This window comes from Tubulanus polymorphus, chromosome 5 (assembly GCF_964204645.1).
Source record: "Tubulanus polymorphus chromosome 5, tnTubPoly1.2, whole genome shotgun sequence".
Taxonomy (NCBI): Eukaryota; Metazoa; Nemertea; class Palaeonemertea; order Tubulaniformes; family Tubulanidae; genus Tubulanus; species Tubulanus polymorphus.
Genome location: NC_134029.1, coordinates 20,561,795 through 20,579,509, shown reverse-complemented (window position 1 = coordinate 20,579,509; position 17,715 = coordinate 20,561,795). Strand labels below are relative to the sequence as shown.

The 17,715-nt window shown below is 39.7% G+C and overlaps 1 protein-coding gene across 1 annotated transcript; it reads right to left on the bottom strand.

The window, feature by feature from the left end:
• Window positions 1-37: 37 nt before the first annotated feature.
• LOC141904943 (polyprenol dehydrogenase-like) lies at window positions 38-4,586 on the bottom strand. Its single transcript, XM_074793579.1, has 10 exons — window positions 4,155-4,586; window positions 3,842-3,937; window positions 3,633-3,749; window positions 2,253-3,356; window positions 1,947-2,075; window positions 1,791-1,859; window positions 1,613-1,714; window positions 1,315-1,522; window positions 650-845; window positions 38-252 (listed from the first exon to the last, which is right to left on the bottom strand). The coding sequence occupies exons 4-10, from the start codon at window positions 2,365-2,367 to the stop codon at window positions 61-63; spliced, it is 1,011 nt and encodes a 336-aa protein (XP_074649680.1). The 5' UTR covers window positions 2,368-3,356; window positions 3,633-3,749; window positions 3,842-3,937; window positions 4,155-4,586; the 3' UTR covers window positions 38-60.
• Between the last annotated feature and the right edge of the window lie 13,129 nt (window positions 4,587-17,715).

Below are 17,715 nucleotides of genomic sequence, written 5' to 3'. Positions count from 1 at the left end.
ATTTAATATATATTTTATTAACAACAAAGAATACTTGTATAAAATCTAAAATCTCAAACATTATGATTTGTCCATTGGATGAAGTTGAGTTAAATGGTGGCTCAGGTACCACAACTCATTCTGTAAATGAATGTCATAGGTCAACGGTGATGAAGGTACTCGAGTACAGTTGTCATAGTAAGAACAAGATCGGCTGCTACATTCAGGAGACAATGCCGCGTAAAGTATCGTTGCGCTTCCCTCCTTTGGAGTCTGGAAAATTAACGTAAAAACATCAGATAAAACTGGTTCCTAATCAAAGATCACTTACAACTTCAGAACCAAGGGGTAAACTCAATTTATAGCGAATTGAGTAAAACCTAAAACGATAGTTAGAATTAAATCAATAGATGTCAAGACCAGAAATCTGTTTGCGATAACTGATTCTTAACTGATAATAATTTTCTTGTTTTGAGTTAGAAATTATATGTGATTATGATTTCATCCACATGGGAGAAACATTTATACCGAGTGCTGGTTCTTTCGGTTTGGATTTGACTCGTCGTAAATTGCCTTATCCCAATGCTTTGATAAGAATCAACTTAAACCAGTAACTGTTGAATGGGACCTGGAAGAATATTACACATACCGTTTCTTCGAACAAACTTACCAACATAAAATATCTGCCGATGAATTGCATGAGTTTATAAGCCCAAGCGTGCTGATATAAACTGGTGTAGACAACGCCTGGATTTACGCAGTTCACTACAACGTTACAGTTTTCAAGTCGTCTCTGTAACTCGTATGTGTAAAGTATTAACGCTATCTTCGATTGCGAATAACTGAAGTGAGCGGAATAAGAACGTCTGAAAAGTATTAAACCGACGCGTATTAGATTTTACAACCGATTCATTCTTGCGCTCGACAAAATTCAATTCTGCAATTCTAGGTTAATCTAAAGTTGAATAGTTGAAAGTAGAACTCTACCATACAATGTGGAATGAGGAAAAATCAATGATGAATGGGCTACCAGCAAAGATACTGTAGCAAGCAAGGATTCCATGCCAGGCTCACTAGTCGTAACTGGGTCACCGCGCTTCAATTCCATCTACATTTCGATTAAATTTGAATCAACTTTTCTCATGAGACATTCCTCAATGACAGTGGATCTTATATCTCTCCTAGGATTTGGATAATTTTTGGATTTGGCAGTCTAAAAACCCAGTTCAAATTTCATCGAAAATGAACAGATCTTCACTAGAAATTAACCAATGTTTCGTTGCTGGTACCCCATTACATGTTTACATTTTTGTGCAGCATCGTGCCGGCACACACCTGGCTTGAAGGTCTTCAAAGTTGATGTAACCCATTTCGTGGACCACCGAAGACACATTTACAATTCTCGACTGAAACTGGTCACTAGCCGACGTTTTCAAACAATCCAACAATAGTTGGGTCAACAAGAAATGCCCGAGATAATTCACACCGAATTGTGACTCGAAACCTTGCTTCGTAACGCCGTATTTCGGAATCATAATACCAGCTGAAATTAACCAAATTCAGTCTGTATAAGCACAGAGATTTACCGACGTTTTAAAAGAAATAAATCTTAATATGATATAACAATGCTTACCATTGTTGACGAGCAAATTCAAACCGATTTTTCTTCGTTTAAATCTGCGAACGAAGTCATTGACGGAATCAAAGTCGGCTAAATCCAAACTCTGGAATTCAACTGAAATCAAACACAAAATTTTGTGTCTATTTTTTCTACCGGAAACCGAATCATCAAACTAATTCAGAATAGTAACCTGATGATTGTGGATTTATATTCTTGATATTTTTCACTGCTGCTTCTCCTTCTTCATCGCAATGCGAGGCTGAAATCGAGAGTAAATTTATAGGAATGTAAAAATGAGGGGAATATTGAATCTAGAAGATGTTGACTGACGACTCAGTATACTTACCTATAATGACGTGGTAATTTTCTCTGAATGAAAGTTGAAGGCAAACTTCATAACCGATACCTTTTGAACCACCTGTGACAATAGCAACACATCTCGACTCCTGCTTTCCTACATCGAACTTCTGTGAATCTTAAAAATAATAGATACGTGTTTACATACAGTTAAGTGTTTCGGTCATTAACCTTTTTTTAATCGGGAAATGAATCTATTTTGAGGAAATACCCGATCATTAAGCTGAATCCAGTTGTAGCTGAACTACTCAGAATTGTTGAATAAAGTGCATTTCACTTTTCTTTTTATACTCACCTAGGCCTACATCGTAAATATTTCTGTCTTTATGAAAGATTCCTTTGAAGATTTCTCTTATTGCAATCCAATAGATATATATGAAATATCGAATACGAAAAATTATCGCCATCATAACATGATTAATGACCTCAAATTGTGTTTTTAATTTGTTGAAAAAAACGGGGTTTCCACTGTCAAATGCCGAATGACTTCACGGAATCCCGTTGTCATTGCGCAATTTCGATTAGTTGTCCGTAAATTCCGGCTCACGGTTTTGGATCCGGGTTTTTGTTTTGATGGTCTTCGGCCGGCCTTCGGGTTACTCGGTTCTCGAAGACTGACAAGACTGGACTCGATATAGCCAACTATGATCATGTATGATTACATAGTTATATGATGTAAGAAATTTTGATCATGCAGCCTGAACGACGAGTATACAATGAAAGACAGTCTCGGCCCGGTGGACCGACCGGGATCGCAATTATACTCACGCCGACCCGCTGCGGTGACCGCGACCCCGTCGTGAAAAAATAGTAATTTGTTACAGTCAATTATGAAAGCGATTCTAGAGTATTTAATCCGGTTCTAGATTAAATGACAACTAATGATTTTTTATTAGAGCTCAATTTTAGTCACTAAAAAACTATAGTTCAACGATGTATATATAGTGGCAGTGGTCAGTTTTTACGAAGTCAGCCAATCCCACCACGATTGCTCTTTCTCCCTTTCCCAGTCCGACCCGGCATCGGTTCTTCTTTCTTCTGATCTATTTGCCCCTCTACCGTGACCTCTACGCCCACTCCGACCCCGACCACGTCCGCGTCTGCTTCCATGCCTTGTGTCCGTCGTGTTTGTCGAGCAGAATGTTGACACGCTTTCGCCCGTCTGTTCGTCCGAACATGAAATAACATTTCCATCAGATGTGACAGAGACTGAAGTACTCGATGCCCAGGCTCGTTTCTTTCGTCGTGGTAGAACGACGGGGGTTCGCCGAGCGTTCCCGGGTTCAGTCATCAGGACCGGCAAATCTTTACAGTGTTTGGTTATACGACTTCCAAAACTGGTCAAATCATTCAAAATTCCAGTAGCTTTCAGCATTATATCAGGTGTTTGAGGCAAAGTCTGAAAAATGATAGTTTGTTGTACGAAAGATTATCAAATGACAATGACAACACTAGGATACGGTGCACCACAATTCGTGGTTAAGCTCTTTAGCTTTTTCAATTCAACTCGTAGAGTCATATCTTATATATATATATGCGACGCCGAAGCAAAAGATTATGATTGAGATTTCATTACTGAATACCCGGTAGTTATGCTTTTAAAGGTCCAAAACTGCGAATATATGAATATGCACGCGAGAAAGTGTCTATTTTTATGTACATCCTGTTTACTTACGTCTGAATCAAGATAATATTTGAACGTCAACGACTTGGAGTTAGACCGGAAAACTGACGGTATAATACGTGAAATGAAACATACTCCGATTGTCCTATCTCTGTAGGCTGTATATCCCTAGATAAATGATAATATATGTTAACAACGTCGATGGACGCCGATGAAGAAATATGTGATATGATGTTTCATCCGATCAAACTAGAACATACCAATTCTAAATCATGTAAAATTGTTACTTCATCTGAATTCACGGAATCGGGTACCGAGATCTCCCGGTAGCTGCGAACAGAACCCTTCACGAAATACTGAAAAAATGTGACTAGATATTTCATTCACCCTTTAAAACAGTGCGAAACCGATAAACATCTGATCCTTTAGAAATGCAACGAAGGAAATCTAATACAATGCCGTTTCAGTAGGCCTAGAATCTATAACTTAAGGTACTGTTCTGTCATGGAATTGCGTTTCAATTTCGCCAAGATATGGGTGTCAAATATGTACAATTCAATCTCTTATCTATACCTGATTACATAATCCTGCGACCAACACGACAATCTGAATAACTGTGTTCATGGTGTCTCGTGTTTCAGAATGATACAGCGAGCCCCTCCAGAGAATCGTTTTACGGATGTTGTTTTCGAAAACATAAGTATTCCGAGAATGTGCACGGGATTTCCATCGCAGTCAGTTTATCAGTGGCCCAGTTCCGTGTGTAATCTAAGTGGCCCTTGTTGACTGTAGTACGCGCAATCAGTTGGTGAAATTAAACTTCAAGCCTGCCATTGTAAATATTATTATGTAATAACATGTTTTTTTTTTCTGAAGCAAAGGCTGGTCATCTAAAGTCACCCACGCCTTTCAAGTTCAAAACACTTCGGCTCGTACGCGGCTTTGCGTTAACAAAACGAATCAGTCGATAATGAATTAGATGATAGATATTTTGCTAGAAATAAGTGAATAAATCAATCGATAATGATAAAAACTAAATAGTTTTACCGCTACTAGTAATCATCGCGCTTAACATGAAGCCACAAAATCATTAAAATGCCATTGCAAAACAAGAACATAAAAACACTGAAACTGTAGACATCATCGATCCATTGGTAAGCAAGATCCTTACCTCACGCAAGGCGAGACAGCAGCATGGACGGGTCAATTACAATTCCAAGAAATGAGGACTGGAGCTGATATAAAGGGTGACTGTAGACTGGTTGCCGGTCTCAGGTATTCCTGACTGTGAATGCGGGTGGTCAGGCGACAAGTCTAGGGTGACTGCGTCTATTCACTAGGCCAATATTTGGGTAACTGCTTTCATCACTAGGCCAACACAAGGGTAACTGCGTATATTAAAGCAGGCCAGCACTAGGATTTCTGCGTTTATTAAGCAGGCCAACACTAGGATTTCTGCGTTTATTAAGCAGGCCAACACTAGGATTTCTGCGTTTATTAAGCAGGCCAACACTAGGATTTCTGCGTTTATTAAGCAGGCCAACACTAGGATTTCTGCGTTTATTAAGCAGGCCAACACTAAGATTTCTGCGTTTATTAAGCAGGCCAACACTAGGATTTCTGCGTTTATTAAGCAGGCCAACACTAGGATTTCTGCGTTTATTAAGCAGGCCAGCACTAGGATTTCTGCGTTTATTAAGCAGGCCAGCACTAGGATTTCTGCGTTTATTAAGCAGGCCAGCACTAGGATTTCTGCGTTAATTAAGCAGGCCAACACTAGGATTTCTGCGTTAATTAAGCAGGCCAACACTAGGATTTCTGCGTTTATTAAGCAGGCCAGCACTAGGATTTCTGCGTTTGTCAAGCAGGCCAGCACTAGGATTTCTGCGTTTATCAAGCAGGCCAGCACTAGGATTTCTGCGTTTATCAAGCAGGCCAACACTAGGATTTCTGCGTTTATTAAGCAGGCCAACACTAGGATTTTTGCGTTTATTAAGCAGGCCAGCACTAGGATTTCTGCGTTTATTAAGCAGGCCAGCACCAGGATTTCTGCGTTTATTAAGCAGGCCAGCACTAGGGTTTCTGCGTTTATTAAGCAGGCCAGCACTAGGATTTCTTCGTTTATTAAGTAGGCCAACACTAGGATTTCTTAGAACAGATTATTAACCCTCGCATACCGCAGGGCAAGAATCAATAAAACCCTCGCATAGTAAACAGTATTTAATCCCTGGGACCAGTTGCATGGCGTTATAAGGTTAAGACCAGCCTAAGACTAGGTCTTGGTTCTATAACCAATCTTAAATAAATCTCAAGACAGTTCATGAGGGTGGACTGTGCAACTGGTGCCTGAATCAGTTTCACAAACATTTAATTAATCAAATTTCAACTTTTTTCTTCAATAGAAAACACGTTGAATTATGTGTGTGTGTTTGTGTGTGAAACTGAACGGATTGGATGTGACGCAGCAGAGTCTGTGAAACTGCTGGCGTCTGTAATCATAACTAGAACAACACAGAAAAAAAGATTTTTATTTCAAATAAAACAATAAAACAATTCAATACAGAATAAAGTCCCATAATAAAAAATTCTCAGTTGAAATGATTTCAACTTTTTGGTTTTTTATTGTGGGACACATCATACAAAATAAGTCCATTTACAATGATAATATACAAGTTGATACATGCATACACAGATTCTGGGGTTCAAAATACAAACTCGAGTATCTTTATGCTCTTGATCAATCTCAGAAAGCGGATAATCAATTTTCAATTTCGATTTTCATGAGAAATTAAATAAGATTAAAACCCACTTTAAATTAAAAGAATTAAATCAAACTACACGACGTTTTGGAGAATCTCTAGAGATCATCATCAGGCGTCGAAAAAATAACTAGAACACTGGGAAAATATAGAGCGAAGAACAAGCTAATTGAGAAAGTCTAGAGAGTAAGAGTTGGTTATTTTGTGCTAAGGTTGAGAGATTTTGTTATTTTGTGCGTTTTGTTCTAGTTATTCATTCATTTACCTATTTTGATAATGATTGTTGATGAATAATATATATATATATATGTATATTTGTACATAGTGGGTTTAAATCACCTATGGAGGCTTTTCTACTAGAAAAACTGACATTACAGCTTTATGAGATGTTATTAAGGATATGTGATATACCATCACAAACAGAACAACAGTAGCATGCAGTTTATACCCGTACCGGCCGGTAAAACCATCACAAACAGAACAACAGTAGCATGCAGTTTATACCCGTACCGGCCGGTAAAACCATCACAAACAGAACAACAGTAGCATGCAGTTTATACCCGTACCGGCCGGTAAAACCATCACAAACAGAACAACAGTAGCCTGTAGCCTATACCCGTACCGGCCGGTAAAACCATTACAAACAGAACAACAGTAGCATGTAGTTCATACCCGTACCGGCCGGTAAAACCATCACAAACAGAACAACAGTAGCATGTAGCCTATACCCGTACTGGCCGGTAAAACCATCACAAACAGAACAACAGTAGCATGTAGTTTATACCCGTACCGGCCGGTAAAACCATCACAAACAGAACAACAGTAGCATGCAGTTTATACCCGTACCGGCCGGTAAAACCATCACAAACAGAACAACAGTAGCATGCAGTTTATACCCGTACCAGCCGGTAAAACCGTCACAAACAGAACAACAGTAGCATGCAGTTTATACCCGTACCGGCCGGTAAAACCATCACAAACAGAACAACAGTAGCATGCAGTTTATACCCGTACCGGCCGGTAAAACCATCACAAACAGAACAACAGTAGCCTGTAGCCTATACCCGTACCGGCCGGTAAAACCATCACAAACAGAACAACAGTAGACTGTAGCCTATACCCGTACCGGCCGGTAAAACCATTACAAACAGAACAACAGTAGCATGTAGTTCATACCCGTACCGGCCGGTAAAACCATCACAAACAGAACAACAGTAGCATGTAGTTCATACCCGTACCGGCCGGTAAAACCATCACAAACAGAACAACAGTAGCATGTAGTTCATACCCGTACCGGCCGGTAAAACCGTCACAAACAGAACAACAGTAGCATGTAGTTCATACCCGTACCGGCCGGTAAAACCGTCACAAACAGAACAACAGTAGCATGTAGCCTATACCAGTACCGGCCGGTAAAACCATTACAAACAGAACAACAGTAGCATGTAGTTCATACCCGTACCGGCCGGTAAAACCGTCACAAACAGAACAACAGTAGCCTGAAGCCTATACCCGTACCGGCCGGTAAAACCATTACAAACAGAACAACAGTAGCATGTAGTTCATACCCGTACCGGCCGGTAAAACCGTCACAAACAGAACAACAGTAGCATGTAGTTCATACCCGTACCGGCCGGTAAAACCATCACAAACAGAACAACAGTAGCCTGAAGCCTATACCCGTACCGGCCGGTAAAACCATTACAAACAGAACAACAGTAGCATGTAGTTCATACCCGTACCGGCCGGTAAAACCATCACAAACAGAACAACAGTAGCATGTAGCCTATACCCGTACCGGCCGGTAAAACCATCACAAACAGAACAACAGTAGCATGTAGTTTATACCCGTACCGGCCGGTAAAACCATCACAAACAGAACAACAGTAGCCTGTAGCCTATACCCGTACCGGCCGGTAAAACCATCACAAACAGAACAACAGTAGCATGCAGTTTATACCCGTACCGGCCGGTAAAACCATCACAAACAGAACAACAGTAGCATGTAGCCTATACCCGTACCGGCCGGTAAAACCATCACAAACAGAACAACAGTAGCCTGTAGCCTATACCCGTACCGGCCGGTAAAACCATCACAAACAGAACAACAGTAGCCTGTAGCCTATACCCGTACCGGCCGGTAAAATTAAACACAATTCCTTGATAATCGTGATCATAGCAGAGGCGTTTTTAGCATCCGATTTTTGCGATCGATCGTAGGAACGCATTTACGAGCACCGATTTTTGCGATCGATTTCACGATCGGCGTTTTTACGAACACGATTTTCCGATCGATTTTTGAAATCGACCAACTCGCTCGGCGAGCGATTTGGCGATTTGATTTCCAAGATGGCGGCACCGGGTAGTTCAAAACCATACATTTTTTTCCTCAACGTCGCCATATTTATGTCATGTGATTAGCCAAATCCTTCGTCATTTTTACGAACGTTCGATTCGATCGTACGATCGAAGCAAATCGTTCACGAAATCGATCGCAAAAATCGGATGCTCGTAAAAACGCCTCTGATCTCTGAATAAGCGGCAACAATTCGATCTACATGTAGTAGGTTCCGGTTCCTGTCAGATGGGCGGCGCGTATTGATCCGAGGCCCTGTGATGGTCAGATGGTGGTCGGAGGCTCTGTGATGGTCAGATGGCGGTGCCCACTTCGTTCTAGAATGAAGAGAAAAAAACTTGGGTATATGAGAAAGGTGTACCTTGAAAATTAAAATATACGAAAATCATGACAACCTTGATAATTTCTACTTTCACCAGAATAAGTGATTGAATATTCACCTTAACTGTCGAATTTTTGTTGACTATTTGTAGATTTTTTCGGGTTCAGCTTCATTTCGACCCCTGAAATAAAAATGCTGCATAATTTTTGCCTGATAATCTTAACTGTGACCAGGATAGAAGTGATTGAATATTCACCTTAATTATAATTCCATGGTGTTTAATTCTGGTGGAATGATTTCAAATTCACCACTGTTTCAGCTCAGATGTAGTTCATTCTGTGTGGAACTGGATGATCATAAAATAAAAACTGTCTTATCAGGAAATGACTTAATACCAAACAGTAGCAAGACTGGAATCTGTAGAGATATGTACCGTTATTTGTTTTGAGGATCTGAATCGATGTCCATCATTTACAAATGTTCAGTGAATTGGCGATGTTTACAGTTCAAAGATTCCGTCAAATGTTCCGCTTATTTTGCCTCCTAAAAACAAATGTATCAATGTTACAAATTTTCAGTTAAATAGTTATGAACGAAGAGCAAATTTAGATTAAAACTCACAGCTTTCGTTTCACTTGTTTGCGGAATTGTCAGGTTGCGCGTGAGGAGGATCTAGCGATATGTTTGAGGTGAACTTTGAACAAGGTCTTTTTGAGCTGTAAATTCTGGTGCTGTGTGGATTTCATTCTGTAAAGAGAAAACTGATTAGTGAAATAAAGAGACGTCACGTGTTTGTGTCTGTTATTCTGAAAATTACTATTTTTCTTACTTGTTTTGATTATTGTAATACTTTATTGTCGACAGTATTTTCCGGTAGATTTGATTGGGGCAGCAGCAGCAGCAGCAGCAGCAGCAGCAGCAGCAGCAGCAGCAGCAGCAGCAGCAGCAGCAGCAGCAGCAGCAGCAGCAGCAGCAGCAGCAGCAGCAGCAGCAGCAGCAGCAGCAGCAGCAGCAGCACCAGCAGCAGCAGCAGCAGCAGCAGCACCAGCAGCAGCAGCAGCAGCAGCAGCACCAGCAGCAGCAGCAGCACCAGCAGCACCAGCACCAGCACCAGCAGCACCAGCAGCACCAGCACCAGCAGCAGCAGCACCAGCACCAGCAGCACCAGCACCAGCAGCACCAGCACCAGCAGCACCAGCACCAGCAGCACCAGCACCAGCAGCAGCCACAGCCACATTTCTTACAGAACTTTCTAGGGAATCACACCTAAAAATACCGAATAATACATTTTTAGGTTATTATCAAATTAGAGCAAAACTCACCATTTCTAACCATGTATCAGATTAGTTTAGTGCTATTTTGACGATGCAGACAATTTCTATAGCAGGATTTCAGATAATGTCTTACATAATTCAACCTATAGTTCTCGCTTGTTATAAAACTCTACGGTTCAATTATTTACATATTCATTTTTTTCAGGAAATCATCAGTGCTCTGAACTTAGAGTTTTATAACAAGCGAGAACTAGGTTGAATTATGTAAAGAAAATTACTTTAGTTTGTTTTGAAGAAATAACAGCAGCTTCAGCAACAACTAGAGTTTCTTCACTCTTTGAAGGTGAATATTCTAATTTCTCCTGCTGCAATTTGTGTTTGGTGCATCGTATTCTGAAATGAGAAAATTATGTCAGAAAATCATTAGTGAAATAAATAGAAACTGCGGATTGTTTGTGTTCAATTGACAGAAAACCTACCAGGTTTTTGGGTAGTTGGCTATGTGTTAAGTGATGCAAATTTCTGAGGTATCTAATTCACCCTTCAAAAATCCACCATTTTCCTGACTTCATTTGGAGATAAATCTATAGAAACCGGACAAAAATAATAAATTGTTTATAACTGATAAATCACCACAAATTACTGCAATAAATCGATATAAAACTCACCACTTCTGACTTATTTCATTCTTAGAGCGCAATGTTTACTGTAAATTGAAGATTTGTTCAGGTTCAGCTTCATTTCGACCCCTGAAATACATAATTTGTATATAGAAGCATACATGCATAAGTTGTAATAGAATAAGAGCAGTTTCATCAAAGACTCACCATTTTCCTCAAATTTAAAGCGTTTTTCATCAAGATGCGCAGAATTCTTAGAATCTCATCCTGAAATGAGTGTAAAACATTAGTTTTTGTTCAAACCATAGTTAGAGACTGATTTCAGTTACATATACATGTAACATTGTGTAGAGATACAGAGTACAGATCACCTGTGATTGTACAGTGATTTAATGTTCTCTCATCTTCATTAGATTCCCATCCGTCTAATTGAAACATCAGAACATTTCAACTCATCTAACCTCCCGACCCGACCCTCCCAGACCCCATCCCTCCCGCCCTCCCGGACCCCTTCCCTCCCGCCCTCCCTCTACCCCTTCCCTCCCGCCCTCCCGGACCCATTCCCTCCCTTCCTCCCGGACCCCTTCCCTCCCGCCCTCCCGGACCCCTTCCCTCCCCCCGCCCGCACCCCACCCCTCCCTCCCTCAATGCCCTCCCACCTGGACCTCCCTTCCTCCTTCAATGCCCCATAAAGCTTACTCAACTCTGTCTCTTCCTCTGACACTGCTCAACTCTACAATAACTCGAAAACAATTTGCCATTTTTTACGATCACATCAATTTCCTAAACAAATCGAAATCAGATTATCAAATGGAGCGAGTTGTAGAGGTTTCATCTGCAAATTCTCAAACCAAACCTGAGGAACTCAACATCAATGTTGCAAGGGAGGGAAGTTTAAAGGTTCACCAAACTCGAAACTGACAATGTTGTGAGGAGTGCCGAACACAAATCAAGCACGACAATGATGACTGATTCATCTAGAGGCTATTTATACTGCTTCACGAATTCAACCAATCACTCATATTATGAAACTATTGTGGACTAATGACAGTTGATGGACATTTCAATACTGTCTACTAGAGGTTTTATAATACAACGAGTTGTTTTACATAATTCTATTCATTCAGATTTATAAATTATCAATAACCAAAAACAATCTGTTTGATTGTCTTTTCAAGTTACACTTAAACCCAGTGGAACAATATAAAACTCCGGCCATTTATTCAGTCATTTGCCATTTTTCCATCTTTACTTTCTATTCTTATCTTGTACGAACGTTTTTTATTTTTTTGAGTCGAGGTAGGAATAGACCCCTGCCCGCCCTCTAAGCGTGCAGGACACTAAACCTTCAAATTGCTCTCGGACCCCACTCTTTATAACAGCCTTTTATGCTGTTTTATTTTGTGGCTATAAAAGCTCACACGTTCGCTTCATACTTTTCTTTTCGCATGGCTTTTATTTTTTATTTTATTTTATTTTATTTGTTAGATCCGACTGGGATCAAGTGTAACAGCAGTCAGTGACAGTGAGATATGTTGATTCAGAGAATAACTCAGAGTTGCTAAAAAACCAGTAGCAGCAGCAGCAGCACTGATATACAACATTGTCTACATTTTATACTCTCATTAGTCCTACACGTAAATCATTTCATTCTCAAAATAGATTCGTGAAGACAACATAAATACATTTTTTCATTCATGGCCCTGGTTTGGGGACCAAAAAGTCAAAAGTTGGTCCATGACTCTGGTTCGGGGACCAACGAGTCAAAGTTTGGTCCATAGCCCTGCTTTGGGGACCAAAGAGTCAAAATTTGGTCCATGGCTCTGGTTCGAGGACCAAAGAGTCAAAGTTTGGTCCATGGCTCTGGTTCTAGGACCAAAGAGTCAAAGTTTGGTCCAAAGTTTAGTGAGGGAATCAAGGGCTGAGCTGAAGACCTAGAGGCAGAGTTTGGTCCATGGCTCTGGTTCGGGGACCAAAGAGTCAAAGTTTGGTCCATGGCCCTGGTTTGGGGACCAAAGAGTCAAAATTTGGTCCATAGTTTAGTGAGGGAATCAAGGGCTGAGCTGAAGACCTAGAGTCAAAGATTGGTCCATGGCCCTGGTTTGGGGACCAAAGAGTCAAAATTTGGTCCATAGTTTAGTGAGAGAATCAAGGGCTGAGCTGAAGACCTAGAGGCAGAGTTTGGTCCATGGCTCTGGTTCGGACAATTTGTTTCAAAGTTTTTGATTCGGCACCAAATAGATTATATCAGCACAGCACACGTAACATGATATTGCGCGTTGCATGTTTTAATCACGTGTATAAAGTCAATGATTATACAGTGAATGAGTTCATCAAAATTTGTGTAAGATTCAGAAATAATTAATCACTAATAATTAGTCTCGAAAGACACATTGATCAAAGTCTATGTGAAACACTGATAACTGCAACATTTATAAACTGATAAGATCGTGAAAAAATGGCAAAATAAAATAACTGTAACTAAGAGAAATAAATCTACAATTTGTACAAATATCTAAAAAGAAACTCTATTTCCTTGAAATGGAGTTCACGAGTTTCCCACAAGTAAATATCGTCAAGATTCTTTTGATACGAGGATTCTCAAAAATCTCAAACACAGAAATAATCCTAACCCGTAACTACGATATGCGTTTGATTAAAACGGCAGCTCTTTCACCAAACTACTCTAAAACTACTCTCAAACAACTCTCAAACTATTCTCAAACAACTCGATCTCAAACGAGTGAAAGGGGTGAAAACTGAAACTACAGATCTGTGTTCAATAAATCTATTCTATGCGTGTTAACTTTTCACTGTACGACTTGAATAAGAATGAAGATTCTGATCAATTAATAAATAACTCATTCGTGGCCAACTTGAATAATGGCCCTAAAAATCGCAGAGTTATGAAAGTCCGGTTCTGGTAATCGACTATAAAGGTGTCTTATTCTGATTAATCCTATTTGTTTCTATTAGATACAATATAAAGACATATGAAATATTCTGTGGTTAAACACAAAAAATAACTACCGAGACTCCCATCCCTCCCAGCCCTACCACAGCCCCACCCTCCCTCACACTGTCCCCTCCCGCCCTCCCGGACACCTTCCCTCCCCCTCCCGGACCCTTCTCTCCCCCCTCCCTCACCTCTTCCCTCCCGCCCTCCCTCACCCCATCCCTCCCCCCAACCCTACCCACCCTCCCCGAACCCCGCGGTTAGATGAGTTGAATTGTTCTGATGTTTTAATTAGACGGATGGGAATCTAATGAAGATGAGAGAACATTAAATCACTGTTCAATCACAGGACGAAGTAATGCAGTGATCTGTATCTCAGTATCTGTACACAATGTTACATGTATTTGTAACTGTTCAATCAGTATGAAATAAGTACAGCAGTTTAATCTACAGAAATTCTAACTCTTAACATACACATGATCTGATTGTCACGAAGGAACATGATTGATAACAGTTGTATTATTGACATCAGGAACCAGTTTCACATTGATTAGAAATAACATTTGAGTTGATCCCAGTAGGAAACCCGGTTTAACAAAACTAACCCAACTAATCCTTACCAAATATACACCAATATCAGTGGGGAAAACTTGAATGGATTGAACAAATATATAAATACAACAGGTTTCAGTGATTCCATTTCAAAACATGATTTATAAAACTATAAAACTGGTTCCTTGAATCAAATCAACAACTGATGAATAAATAATAAATGTAACTTATCTTATTTCCATTTAGTGATTCCTGATGTCCTGTGCAGAATGTAAGCAAGTGATTCTTGTTTTCCTGAGCTAAATCCGTGAAAGTCTGATTGTAAAACAGTGATTCCTGATGTCCTGTGCTGAATCCAAGCAAGTCTGATTGTAAAACAGTGATTCCTGATGTCCTGTACTGAATCCAAGAAAGTCTGATTGTAAAACAGTGACTCTTGTTGTCTTGTGCTAAATCCAAGAAAGTCTGATTGCAAAACAGTGATTCCTGATGCTCTGTGTTACCTGTGGATAGAAAAATCCAGGATTGTTTTCTTTTCTAAAAAATAACTGCAGAATTATCAAACTATAGGTTGAATTATGTTGAGAAAATTACTTTAGTTTGTTTTGAAGAAATAACAGCAGCTTCAGCAACAACAAGAGTTTCTTCACTCTTTGAAGGCCAATATTCTAATTTCTCCTGCTGCAATTTGTGTTTGATGCATCGTATTCTGAAATGAGAAAATTATGTCAGAAAATCATTAGTGAAATAAATAGAATCTGCGGATTGTCTGTGTTCAATTGACAGAAAACCTACCAGGTTTTTGAGTAGTTTATCACAATGTGTTAAGTGATGCAAATTTCTGAGGTATCTGATGGTAGCTTTAAACTGTCGTCTAATTCACCCTTCAAAAATCCACCATTTTCCTGACTTCATTTGGAGATAAATCTATAGAAGCCGGACAAAAATAATAAATTGTTTATAACTGATAAATCACCACAAATTACTGCAATAAATCGATATAAAACTCACCATTTCTGACTTATTTCATTCTTAGAGCGCAATGTTTACTGTAAATTGCAGATTTGTTCAGGTTCAGCTTCATTTCGACCCCTGAAATACAGAATTTGTATATAGAAGCATACATGCATAAGTTGTAATAGAATAACAGCAGTTTCATCAAAGACTCACCATTTTCCTCAAATTTAAAGCGTTTTTCATCAAGATGCGCAGAATTCTTAGAATCTCATCCTGAAATGAGTGTAAAACATTAGTTTTTGTTCAAACCATAAACAGAGACTGATTTCAGTTACAGATACGTAACATTGTGTAGAGATGCAGAGTACAGATCACCTGTGATTGAACAGTGATTTAATGTTCTCTCATCTTCATTAGATTCCCATCCGTCTAATTAAAACATCAGAACATTTCAACTCATCTAACCTCCCGACCCGACCCTCCCAGACCCCATCCCTCCCGCCCTCCCTCGCCCCTTCCCTCCCGCCCTCCCTCTACCCCTTCCCTCCCCCGCCCGGACCCATTCCATCCCCCCACCCGCACCCCTTCCCTCCCTCCCTCAATGCCCTCCCACCTGGACCTCCCTTCCTCCCTCAATGCCCCATAAAGCTAACTCAACTCTGTCTCGTCCTCTGACACCACTCAACTCTACAATAACTCGAAAACAATTTGCCATTTTTTACGATCACATCAATTTCCTAAACAAATCGAAATCAGATTATCAAATGGAGCGAGTTGTAGAGGTTTCATCTGCAAATTCTCAAACCAAACCTGAGGAACTCAACAATAATGTTGCAAGGGAGGGAAGTTTAAAGGTCCACCAAACTCGAAACTGACAATGTTGTGAGGAGTGCCGAACACAAATCAAGCACGACGATGATGACTGATTCATCTAGAGGCTATTTATGCTGCTTCACGAATTCAACCAATCACTCATATTATGAAACTATTGTGGACTAATGACAGTTGATAGACATTTCAATACTGTCTACTAGAGGTTTTATAATACAACGAGTTGTTTTATATAATTCTATCATTCAGATTTATCAATTATCAATAACCAAAAACAATCTGTTTGATTGTCTTTTCAAGTTAAACTTAAACCCAGTGGAACAATATAAAACTCCGGCCATTTATTCAGTCATTTGCCATTTTTCCATTTTTACTTTCTATTCTTATCTTTTACGAACGTTTTTTTTTTAATTTTTTTTGAGTCGAGGTAGGAATAGACCCCTGCCCGCCCTCTAAGCGTGCAGGACACTAAACCTTCGAATTGCTCTCGGACCCCACTATTTATAACAGCATTTTATACTGTTTTATTTTGTGGCTATAAAAGCTCACACGTTCGCTTCATACTTTTCTTTTCGCATGGCTTTTATTTTCCTCTTATTGGCCTCTCACCGACACTTGTTAGTTCCGACTGGGATCAAGTGTAACAGCAGTCAGTGACAGTAAGATATGTTGATTCAGAGAATAACTCAGAGTTGCTGATAAAACCAGTAGCAGCAGCAGCAGCAGCAGCACTGATATACAACATTGTCTACATTTTATACTCTCATTAGTCCTACACGTTAATAATTTCATTCTCAAAATAGATTCGTGAAGACAACAGAAATACATTTTTTCATTCATGGCCCTGGTTTGGGGACCAAAAAGTCAAAAGTTGGTCCATGGCTCTGGTTCGGGGACCAACGAGTCAAAGTTTGGTCCATAGCCCTGGTTTGGGGACCAAAGAGTCAAAATTTGGTCCATAGTTTAGTGAGGGAATCAAGGGCTGAGCTGAAGACTTAGAGGCAGAGTTTGGTCCATGGCTCTGGTTCGGACAATTTGTTTCAAAGTTTTTGATTCGGCACCAAATAGATTATATCAGCACAGCACACATAACATGATATTGCGCGTTGCATGTTTTAATCACGTGTATAAAGTCAATGATTATACAGTGAATGAGTTCATCAAAATTTGTGTAAGATTCAGAAATAATTAATCACTGATAATTAGTCTCGAAAGACACATTGATCAAAGTCTATGTGAAACACTGATAACTGCAACATTTATAAACTGATAAGATCGTGAAAAAATGGCAAAATAAAATAACTGTAACTAAGAGAAATAAATCTACAATTTGTACAAATATCTAAAAAGAAACTCTATTTCCTTGAAATGGAGTTCACGGGTTTCCCAAAAGTAAATATCGTCAAGATTCTTTTGATACGAGGATTCTCAAAAATCTCAAACACAGAAATAATCCTAACCCGTAACTACGATATGCGTTTGATTAAAACGGCAGCTCTTTCATCAA

Coding starts and splice junctions, on each gene's coding strand:
- LOC141904943 (XM_074793579.1), bottom strand. CDS start 2,367: ATGATGGCGATAATTTTTCGTATTCGATATTTCATATATATCTATTGG. Junction 2,076..2,252: donor TATTTACGATGTAGGCCTAG/GTGAGTATAAAA, acceptor ATTATTTTTAAG/ATTCACAGAAGTTCGATGTA. Junction 1,523..1,612: donor GAATTTGCTCGTCAACAATG/GTAAGCATTGTT, acceptor GGTTAATTTCAG/CTGGTATTATGATTCCGAAA.